This window comes from Vidua chalybeata, chromosome 5 (genome assembly GCF_026979565.1).
Source record: "Vidua chalybeata isolate OUT-0048 chromosome 5, bVidCha1 merged haplotype, whole genome shotgun sequence".
In the NCBI taxonomy this organism is placed as follows: Eukaryota; Metazoa; Chordata; class Aves; order Passeriformes; family Viduidae; genus Vidua; species Vidua chalybeata.
Genome location: NC_071534.1, coordinates 52268387 through 52280475, shown reverse-complemented (window position 1 = coordinate 52280475; position 12089 = coordinate 52268387). Strand labels below are relative to the sequence as shown.

Genomic DNA, 12089 nt, shown 5'->3' with positions numbered 1-12089 from the left:
CACACTGAAGCTCAAACATCCCTAGTCAAACTGACTTATCTTCATTAAAGTTAAGTAATTCTTTATATGCAAACCATTTTGATCAAATTGCAAGAAAATAAATATTGGATGAATAGAGATAACCTAATCTAAATAACACATACCTAATTTTAAGAATAAATTCCTCATATTGAACTTTAGGGCTACAGAAATACACGAAGAAAGATAAAAATTGATTTTGCTATCTTCTTGAAGATAGCAAAAAGCAGAAGGGCTTTTGAATTTTTTTTTTTTTTTTTGAATACAGGAAAACTGGGATTATTTTATGATCACAAAAAAGAGGAATGTCTTTACAAAGCAGATCAAGAAGTTTCAGGAAGAAAACATTAATCACAGCTGCTATTTTTCTTTGCAGGTATGATTAAAAGTTGGGTTCCTCTGCGTGTGTACAGAATTTCAGTTCAAAGGAGGTGACTGAATACAATCCCTGAACACTATTATAGCATTAAGAAGCATGCAAGGGAGAAATAGGATAGCAGCCTACTATTAAAATCAGGCAACCCAGGACAACTTAACTGAAAACACTCTTTTATAACACTAATAAAATATTTAAAATAAACAAGGTGGAGAATTGAATAAAAACTGATAAACTAAAGAGGCCTGCAGGGAGCAAAGTATCCTAAAAGAAGAAAGATTATATTTATTTAGAAATGAATGTTTTAACAAAATTCAGTCCTTCTTGTGGTGGACTTTCTTTTCCTGCTTAAACATATTTATAAAGAATGCTATAAGCTCCTATGTCATCTTCACAAACGTCTATGAACTATTGTGGATTGTGACTTGGGACCTATACTTGGAGATGAAGTGATGACTTTTGTCTGAACCACCTCTAGAGTGTCTTTGAATTGGCTATTAGCATCTCAACTATTAGCATATCAAATCCAAATTTTTGCAAGTAGTCAGGCCCATTAATATGGGGAAGTGTAGAGAAATGCAGGAAAGAATTAGGGCCATATTTAATCAAATTTACTTTTAGAGGAAAATACTTTAGGTTACCATGTGCCAGGCTTTGAGTTTGTGCTATTTACTTTTATATAAATCAGAACTGATGTTACTTTAAAAGCATAATTTGAAGATATTTTAGAATTGATGAAATTTCTTTTTGTAACCTAGGTTCCCCAGATCTTTAGGAAAGAAAAAAAAAAAAAGAACCCAAAATATAGAGGGTCTCCTTTCCTCATTAAGGCTGTACCTTGCATATAGCTAGAAAACAGAAAATTACAGTGTATTTATTTTTTCATATTATACCTCTACGAGTTTTAAACCTTCAAGTAGTGAGAACAATGCTTCCCCAGAGGGAAATATTTATATCCAATGTGGTGATAAAAAGACATAGCTCTGAAAGCATTGCAACAGCTGACCAGCAAATGTTAAGTGGAGGCCTATTTCAATTCCACTCTTTTGGAATTTGATTGGTCATCCCATCTCCTTGATGAAGTAATTATCTATGGAGTCACTGTGGAGACGAAACATCCTCTCTCACAACCTTCCAGGATTCATTCTTTTCAGAATTTTTTTTGAGTGGCTACATGATTTTTACCCATTCATAAACATCTCTACTACAGATTTTTCTTTAAGCCTTTCACTTTCCAGGCTGTGAAAGCTGGCTTTCATTTACACAAATAGCACTAAAAATCAAAGGATAAAAAACGTGTTGTTTGTAGGTTGGGTGGTTTTTTTTTTCCAAATCTGAAAAAAAAAAAATCTGTAGGTCTGGAAATGGTGGGAATATTCTTTGCAGTTATTTTCCATCAGATGCTGGGGTTAACAGAATCTGTAGTGCTGCATTTGGAACTGTCTCTTCTGGGAGAAGAAAAAAGAAAAATGGAAAGAGAATGTTTTATTTTTCAGAATGGAAGTGCAAAATAGCAGATCTCTCCTGTTTCATGTTGCCTCAGAAAGTGACTCTGATGATTGAAGCCAGTAGCCAGTGGTCTCATGTAGCAGCAGAGCTGGATTATTCTTTCCTTTTCTATTTTAGAATTAGCATCTGCTTCGACCACAGTGTAAGGATTTGTGTGAACACATGTGCTTGTGAAATATGCATGGCTGTATGCCTGGGAGTACATATAGGAATGTGAAAAACAGGTTCAAAAGCAATGGGTGAGTTGTATTTATCAGAATGTAGTGTGTTCATTCATGGTCTTGCTTAATGCTTTCTAATTTTTTTTTTTTTGGGAAAAAAAATTAATAAATGTAAGACCCAACAATAAGCCATTTGCTAAAAAGCCTTTTCTAAAACACCGTAATAAAAAAGGAGAGACTTTGTTTTCTTAACAGCTGTTAGTTTTGAGTAGAAAAGCTCATAATTGTACCTGACATGCTAGTGAAAAAGCATCACCAACCTACTTGTGCACTAAAAAAAATCTTTGTCATAAATATTAAGGGATTTTGAGGAGATGCAGTTTTAGTTAACTGAAGGAAATAACATACCAATATATAGGTTTGAAATGCAGAATGTTTTTGTCTGTTCAAAGGTTATAAAAAAATCTCTCATCCTCCATTACATTTAAGTGTACTGGATATTAAGTGCCACTTTTGTCAATTCAGAGTAAATTCCTGTTTATGTTACTTTTTTTAAGAAATTATTTTCTTTCTATTATCTTACATCAAAAAGTATTGCCACTATTGGCTGAAGAATTTACTGCCGTTGCAGAAGTAAGTTAGTGAGATTTTTGCTGAGGTATTTTGTCATCTTCTGGAGAAATGAAAAGCCACAAGAGTTTGGTTTATTTCTGTAGCACAGGTAGTTTGTGACTGCAACAAAGAGGTGCATTGGAATGGGATTTAATTTAACCAGATTTGGATGTGAATAGCAGGCAAGATGCCACAGCATTGGCTTTGGTGGAAGCACAGAGTATGCTGAATGCTCAGGTTCTTACTCTTTAAACTGAACTACCCTGAAGTCTGCACAGTGGCATCAGTGAGAGTATCATTTCTTGGGGTAGTTAAGTAAAGGTAGCTCTGGATATAATGCATGGCTGCATTCAGACCTCCTAGCAACAGCACTTTGGCATTAAGGAAACATTTAATTTTGAATTCTTGCTTGAGAAATTTTATCTTCAAGTTTTAACTATCTTCCTAGGTGTCACTCCCTGTTGACTCATACTCTAGAAAATTATTCTTAAGGGAATCTAGGGACACACAAGAGGATGGCAGGTTTGTTTTAGTTTAAATAATAATTGCTAAAAGTGACTGATTATCAACACCAGTAAAAGTCCCATGCAGAACAATCACTTACCTTTTCTTTAGCATTCTGATTTCTTACCATCCAAGTTCAAGAAATAGTGAACTCTTTGCTTAAAAGGAATGTCTTGATAGATTCCCTAAATGCAATAAATATTCTGATTTTTGTCAACAGAACAAGAGTTTGGACCATCTTGTAGTTGTTAGTATCTTCAATGATCTTCATATTGATGTAGGTTCCTGGCAATCGGAACAGTCTTTCAATATAACTGGGTCTAGATTTCTAGACTTTCAATATAACCAGTGGAAGAACTGGAAGAGGAGGAGAAATGCACTTGTGTGTTTTTCCTTATGTTCTTCTGTGTCATGTCATATTGTTGGAAGTGTGCAGTATTCCATCAGACAAAGGCTCTGTCTGCCTGCAGCAGCGCCCTGTGGGTCTCAAAGGATTTTCTTGCTGGGACTTCTTCTGAGTCTCTGACATCTGCTCCCCTACTTGGGATATGAACTTTTCTGCCTTCACACATTAATGTCTTTTGGAAACTTTCCATAGACCTACATTAAGATTTTGTTGGCCTAATGACCAGTGACCTATAACTCATAGTAAAAAAGGGCATGTGTACTGAAGGCAGCTGAGAAATTCCTGCTAGGTAGGACTGGATCCCAGATATGGCCTGGCTATTTGTCTTGAGCTTTTTGAGGAACAGTGTGATTTGTGATGAAGCTCTCATGAAATAATTGACTTGCAATGCTGAGTCAGGTGAGGTATACCTCCTTATGCTAACAAATAGATTGTCAAAGTGAATCGCTTGATCCCTTCCCTGTTACAATGGTAAGGCTATTTATATTTATGTGAGGAAATAGTTTAGAGGGTAAAATGGTTCTGAGTAGTACGATTGAGATCCCAGTAGTGATCACTTGAACTGAAAACTGTTTTCAACTTTCTTGTTACAAAATTAGGGACCATTCTTATATATCCTACTTAGCTGATCCATAATGTAGTGCTGAATCCTAGCTGGGGTTGTTATTTGCGTTGCGCTTCACCATTCAGTCTTTTTTTCAAGAAATTAGTTTTTTTGTGCAAGTTTTCTACCAAGTCTGCTTGCTGTCTTCCAAATACACTTGCAATATCTTCTGACACACAGGTTGATATAGTCAGCATGGCATCTTGTGACTTCAAAACCCACACAGCAAAAATCAGTATTTCTTGTTATAAAAATGATTATGCTTACCTACTAAAATTATGCTGGTACTACCTATCCATCTTTTTTCCATTTGTCTCATTGTTGTGAGACCACCAAAAAAGGGTTATTTATCCACTGTACTGACAATATACTCAAATATGTCACTTTTGGGTTTTTTTTTTTGTTTGTTTGGTTATGTTTGTTTGTGTATGTTTGTGTTCCCACAAGCTGTCTGATACAGACTACCTGTAAGCAAAGCAAGCCTAACCTGGAACATTTTTTTTAATATGTGATTTTTATCTCAATGTAGATAAAAATGTGTTGTTGTAGACCAGGTCTGGTTATGTCTCTGTATTTAAAAGCACATGAATTTCCAGCTGTAGCCATGGTGCAAAGGGGCTGGACTGAGCCCCTTATCAGGAATAAGGCAGCTCCTGCCTTAAGCCTGATTTCCAGCTCCCACCTCTGCTCTCTTTCTCTTTATCATCCCCTTGCCCCAGGTGCTGGGTATGGCACTTAATAGCTGCTGGACAGAAGACAAATGGATACTTGTCAGCACTGACACAAGGTAGTTCATATTGACTGTTTTATTCCTCCAATCAGGCTTTGAGCTGACTGAGGACAACCACGGCTTTACAAATCTGAAAACAGGTGAAAAAGGGTTAGCAGAATTTGGTGGTAAGACTTTATTTTCCTCCACAGTAGCCAAAGAGCTACTTTCATTCAGTGTCCTCTTAATGTCTTTGAAATATGTGATAGATGCAAAGTGTCAATTTCATCTCCTGTGGCATATATGAATTAGGGAATGGATACTGCAGCAGTGGGTACAATTACTGATGCCTGTTTGTAGTAGCTACCTGAAATTTGTCTGTCTGGCTCTCTCCCTTCTTTACCTCAGTAACTTTAGTGCAGCACTCTCTGAAGCCTCATTATAGGTCCCTTTAATTGATGGGGCTTAAACATATAATTTTCTTTTCAGTAAGAGGAAAGTTAGCTCTCATTTCCTTATACTAATGCTATATTTATCATCATTTTAGCCAAGGGAAATTTAGACCAATGCATTTTTTTAAAGTACATCCCCAGACAATGAAGGATCTTAGAAACCAGCAACAGAGACAAGCAGTCATCATGCCAAGTCAGTCAGAAATGCTGATGGAGTGAAATACAATTTATTCAGAGCAACAAAGTCTCTTGAGACCTTAGATGTCTGAACCATCTGCCCTTTGGCATCTCTGCAGCAAGTGGTAAATCCATTGGTATCACGTATGAGACATCTGTTCTCAAGCCCTATTTATTCTTGATTTGGGGAAATCTCTCTTTAGTTCACACTTAAGAGATTAATCCTAACTACTGGCCTTAAACTTGTCCTTTTAGTACCTCTGGAACCTATTTTGGAGGAATAATTATTCCCTATTTAGTTTGCTGGCTCATAGGAATCCTTTTCCTAGGCTTATCTCTCTCTGTGTCTGGGCACTTAGCCCAGGCTGTAGATTTCAAAGGCAGCAGGGTGCCAAGAGGTTCAACACTGTAATGTTGTGAATACCTTTGTGGATCCAGCAATTCATCATTAGCTGAAAATTGATATCCTGTTATTTTTTTTGAGCAACAGTTGTATATGCAATATATAGGTAAGGATGTTTTGTGAGTTGGAGATAGCCTACACAATTAATTATAAATGTAGCAACAAGGCTGAAATGCATTTTATTTTGTTCCTGGTAGTACTTAACACATTCTTCAATGCAGAGATGCCAAGATACACAGTACAGTCATGACTGAACTTGCTGCTGCAATGGTGGAATTATGTTTCTTCGACACTATTTTCACTGAAAATAGCGTTTTTAGATACTGCAGTTCTTCATTGCTTGATATCCATTTCACAAAAATTGTAGATGGATGTACATAGTTTATTATATATATGCATTTTGTAATATTTGCATTTGATTTTTATGTAGGTGGAATGACTTTTTTTTCCTTAAGGGCCATTGCATGAGTAGAAGTAGTTGAAAAATGCACTTACAAAATGTATGAGGTAACAAAATATTCCTTTATATCATTTTTAGGATCTGTTTTACTTTTTGTGCTGAATGACTTTGGGGTCAGCTGAGAGCTTGGCATTTTTTTGAGCATTTCTTCTTTTTTAACAGTGAAATGCTGATTGTTAAATTTACAGAATATCTGCTAAATATTTCTCTTACATTTCAGCCCTGGTACTTAAGAAAGAAAGTAAAGGACTTTGAAGTGTCTATCACTATAGCCTTATATCTGCTTAGATAATTGCTTAAAGCTTTTCACAGTAAAGTGTCCAACTTTTCATTACTAGATTTTAAAAAATACCTGGTAAATATAAGGATCATCTGCTATAAAGGCTTACTTGTTATTGACAAATGAGTTTTCCATCATGGGGAGACAGGATATGGATAAAAATGTGAAGAAATCTGTTGCCATAAAAAGGTTCTATATTCCATTTTATAGCACATAAGAGTAAATTATTTATGTTATATTGTTACGCTATTTATGGATGGTAAGGACCTATATACAAACAATTTTGTTAGAAATGGCAGGTATTCTGACTTGCAAATATTATTTCTTTCATGTAAAGAAAAGAATTCAGGACAAGCCTGTACTATAGAATGAATTTCTCAATCGAATAAAGTAGTAATGTAACACCTCAAGTAATTGATGCATAACTGAAAAAGGTGATATGCTTGCCTGTGACTAAAACTGGGTGATGTAATTTGAAAGTTGTTGTTTTTACACTGGAGTTGATAACTCCATGCTTCATTTATTCCATGTCTAAACTTGATTCAAACTTAGGATCTGCCTCTTCAGAGAGCTATTGAAGTCAATGAGATTCTGCAAAGGCAGCACAAAATCTGATAATGAATTCCCAGCATTTTTAAAATATTACATAGAAAAGAAAAGAAAAGAAAAGAAAAGAAAAGAAAAGAAAAGAGAAAAGAAAAGAATAGAATAGAATAGAATAGAATAGAATAGAATAGAATAGAATAGAATAGAATAGAATATTTCAGTTGGAAGGGACCTATGATGATCATGTAGTCCAGCTGCCTGACCAAATCAAGGCTGACCAAAAAGTTAAAGCGGTTCATAAAGTGCATTGTCTTAGTGCCTCTTAATCACTGACAGATTTGGGACAGTTTTGAACCATTCCTACTCATTTTTTGAATAAAATAAGAAAAAATATCTTCAGTCATACTTTTATTTTATTTATTTTGCTTAAAGATTAAATACATTAAGCTTAATAAAGCTTACACAAGGGACCTTGGCAACAGCTTCATGTTAATCTACATGCCAAGTTTCACCTGGCTGGACCCTTGTTTTCGTTCAAATCCTACCACTGAAGGTGTTCGTCAACCTAATTTGTGAAGTACTTTGGAAAAACAGAATTCTAACATTTTGATAGGAGGAATAAGATGGATGAGAAAGTTGGAAAGCCTCCCCATACACAACACAGCCATCTAACTGTGACTTTAGTTGACGAACTGCATTTAATGCAAAGAAACGTACATGTCTCAAATGATCTTATAATGATCAGAAGATAAATACCAGCATTCATTAGAGTACCTCTTTTAAAACTCATTAAAAATAGAACATCTCTCTTAAAACACATTCTTATTCACACTAAAAACAATTTCAGTGTAGAAGTACTTAGATGTAGGGATACAAAATGTACAGTTTGCTTGCGTTAGTCTAGTAACTTGTCACTTTTGGTCCGAGCTAAACATTTTCTTGTTTTTTTTTTAATTTTCTGGGTTTATTAGTGATTAGATTCCCCCCAATAGGCTCTTATGGTTGGAATAAAACAATTCAAGAACAGTCTTGAATTGGTGGGTGTTAGATGTAGTAATGAGAATCAGGCAATAGTTCTTAGAGAAAAAATAATTAAAATAAGCAAATCAGTAAACAATCAGAAAGATCACCTATGGTATTGGAAACTGGTAGCACTATGGACTCAGTGATTCCTGAAACAGGGTCAAGAATTTTTTCTCTCGCATGCTGAAACACAGTGTTGTTATTGGAGAGTAGAGATTCCTCTGAACTGGTCTATGAAAGCTATAAAAAATCACTAAGTTTCTGTAGAAATCAGCCCTTTTTACTTGACAGGTAAAATGTGAAGATTTCAATCAACACCCTCTGTCAGGAAGAAATATAAATATAATCTCTGAGTGTGTGTTCATTTGCTGATTAGTAATTTAGAATATTCAATGACAGCTTCTTAAATAATTAAGACAACTCATTTAAGAATGTCATAATAACAATTAAAAGTGATCTGTATATATTCTCTGCTACTTACTCTCTGCTGACAAAGCAGAGGTGTGTGACAGTACCTGATACCAAAGAGCCACATCATGAACATAAGGTAAGTGTAAAACTGTGGATCCATGGCTCAATGCAGTGCTGTGGCAAGGCTGGGTTCTCAGTTGCCATAGATAAGGTAGGTCTGGGGAGCTTGGTCCAGCTGAGCCAGTGTGGTGCTTGACAACAGGCCTCAGAATGTTGTTTAAAAATGTACTTAAAATATAAAGTAATAGGTAGTTGTGTTATACTCTTTAATGCATCATTGAGTGTGTAAGCCTGTACAAAGCATGTTTCAAAACACATATATAGTAAGTTACTTTTGGCTGTGCTGTTGTATCTCACCTTGCCTTGTCTGCTTGCCTGGTTAGCTAAGAATTATTTGAAGTGTGGATATTTACTGTGTTAAAATTCTTTTTTTATCCTTTCAATTTTTTCCTAGGAGGTGTTTGCATTGCTCAGTCACTCAAAATCCCTCGGGAACCAAAACCAGGAGAATTTGAAAAGATCATTAAGCGCTTGTTGGAAACTCCAAATGCTCGAGCAGTAATCATGTTTGCGAACGAAGATGATATTAGGTGCCTGTTTCCTAATTTCGTGTTTTGAAGATGTTCCTCTTCACAAAGATGCTTGGTTGGCTGGTGAAAAATAGACTAAGAAAGAAGTTTCAGATTCAATTCTATGTAAAAATTCTTGGAAATCTAATGATAAGAAATTGAATTCTAATTATACAGTGGACTGGTCCTTTATTCTGTATAGTTCCAGACTTCTCCTAGATCCTAGGAGTGCCAATAGATAATTATTTGGCAACTGAAAAGGAAGAAACCAATAAGAATGCTAGAAGAATATGGCTAAAGATAAAGCAAATTAACTTGTGTATTACTGTATCTTGAGTTCATTACAGCTATTGTTGAATATGCCTTAGACTGTGAAAACTATACATTAATTAATTATTGTAAGCTTATGCATAGCCAAAATAAACACTGGGTTTCTCAAGTTCTTTGTAAATGGAATTTGTTTAATTGGTCATTTATTGTTTGTTTGCAGGAGAGTACTGGAAGCAGCCAAAAAAGCTAATCAGTCTGGACATTTCCTCTGGATTGGGTCAGACAGCTGGGGGTCAAAAATTTCACCAGTCCAGCAGCAGGAGGAGATTGCAGAAGGAGCAGTAACCATTCTACCCAAAAGAACATCCATAGATGGTAAGGATGCATGTGGCACAAACCTTTCATTTTCTGTCAAAGTTCTTTAGGTCTCTTTAAAAATAATTTAAAAATTATGTAGTCCTTGATTACAGGGAATTCAGGAGAAGATTTCCAACCAACTGAGTTGGCCTGATCAAAAAGTAATTTAATATATCTGTTGAGGAGATGCTGAATCAGCAATTAGGCAATCTTGTAATTGTCTAATAATGAGCTCTAATAATGACACTTGGAGTTGAGAGCTTCTTAACCATAGCTTGGTCATTCTCTGGGACAAGTAAGTATTGGATAAATGATAATGAATCAGATTATTCTCTGGGGAGGAGATTGATCTGTGCCCCACTTTCCACTCCTAACCTCACTTTAAGAAGCTACTGTCTTAAGAAAGATTCTTACTTGGTGGATGAAGTGGGAGTTGGTTTGCAGTACCTTATTCCTGTGAAGGTACTGGATATAACATCATCTCTTATGTCTGGGTAAGTGTGTTAAACTGGTAATTGATTAGGAAAAATGATCACTATTGATGTTACATAGAGAATTTAGCCACAGGAAAGTACTTGTAAGGAGATAATCCAGATGGGATGCCTTAATCATGATTTCATTATGACAGCTGGATTGCAGGGGTAAGGCTGGTGATCATCAGGTTTACGTAGGAATCTTTAGTTTCTCAACTGGTGTCATTAAATATGTAAAGAGAAGCAGAATTATAGGTGTCCTGGACTTCCTCTTGTTCAATAAAGAGCTACCCCATGATTTTATGTGACCTTGAAATGAAATCTAATCCTTAGATGCTATTGTGCTCATAAAATAGTTTGTGTCTAAAGCTTTTTCTTGTTCTCATATTTATAAAAAAAATCTGATATTTTCTTTGAATTTATATTTTTATACTATTTTTATACATATATTTTAATACTTCTTTCACTTCTCTTCAATGTAGGATTTGATAGATATTTTCGGAGCAGAACACTTGCTAACAATCGAAGAAACGTCTGGTTTGCAGAATTTTGGGAGGAAAATTTTGGATGCAAATTAGGATCACATGGAAAAAGAAATAGCAATATCAAGAAATGCACAGGTAACTGTGAAAGTAAAACATTATCTGTAAATTGTTTATAGGAGTGATGGAAAGGAGCTGCTTTCTTTTCATCACTTTTCTGTCTCACTTCAGTTCTCCAATGCATATTGCTAAGTTGTACGAAAAGTGTGACATTTTTTCTTAAACCTGAAAAAAAAATTCATGGACAATGTATGAGAAATTTAGTAGTTAATTTGCACAAATACAATGATGGTACAGATTTTATTAAAGACCAGTGGCACTGGTTCAATTCCATTTATGTTTTCAATGACTTCTTGTCTCACCTCATCTGTAGTTGTCAGTATGATTTTTTTTAAACAAGTGTTTGCATCATGATAATTTTCATATTGTTAACCCTGAAGTATATACAGTGAAAATTAAATTTATGTTTAAACTACTGAGGTCTTGATGATAGGTCAAGTCTTGAATTCCTTATTTAGTTTACAAACTGTGTTTGAGGATGAAGGAAAACGCAAATCAATATGTTCTTATTACTTGTCCCCATGTGTAAAAGAAGGATCCTGTATCGTATTATAAAACTGAAAGCCTCTATAAAGTTTGAGCAAAAACTTGAAGTAATTGTCACTAGATTTTGCAAATGTGCTTGCTCAGGCATCATACCCAGATGCAATTGTCATGACACCTAATACAGCAGACATATCAGCAGCAGACTTTGATCTTCTCTATGAGATGTTGTTTTCTTGCTGTTACTTGAAAAGTTTATTACAAGAGCGTTACTTTCTGTGGCTACAGTAGATTGCTTATGTTACTTCTTGTGTAGACACTTTTACCTAATATCAGGGTTCCTTGTGTCATTTCCTTAATTGTTGAGACCACTCCCAGCATTGCTGGGATGTGCCTTGATTTTCCTGGCAGTCTCTTTCATCAAATACTATTTTCCCCATGGAACATTAGCTTTTTTTTTTCTCACTAGCTGTCCCAAGATTTCTGGCTGCTTGCTGACACTTTCACGTAGCCTTTGTTATAAGGGTGCCCTTCCAAACTTTCTGCATGCCAGCACCCCACTTGTCCTGGGCTTGTCAGACAGAAGCACTGTGAAGTCTCCAAGAACATGGATTCCTGCACTTT

The 12089-nt window shown here is 35.4% G+C and overlaps 1 protein-coding gene across 2 annotated transcripts in view; it reads left to right on the top strand.

Annotated features, from left to right (window-relative positions):
* GRM8 (glutamate metabotropic receptor 8) overlaps nucleotides 1-12089 on the top strand; it is a 304196-nt gene that overhangs the window by 122785 nt on the left and 169322 nt on the right. For both annotated transcript variants that reach the window (XM_053942640.1, XM_053942642.1), the window contains exons 3-5: nucleotides 9166-9301; nucleotides 9771-9925; nucleotides 10863-11000. In XM_053942640.1, coding sequence (XP_053798615.1) covers nucleotides 9166-9301; nucleotides 9771-9925; nucleotides 10863-11000 — 429 coding nt within the window. The remainder of the gene's footprint in view (nucleotides 1-9165; nucleotides 9302-9770; nucleotides 9926-10862; nucleotides 11001-12089) is intronic.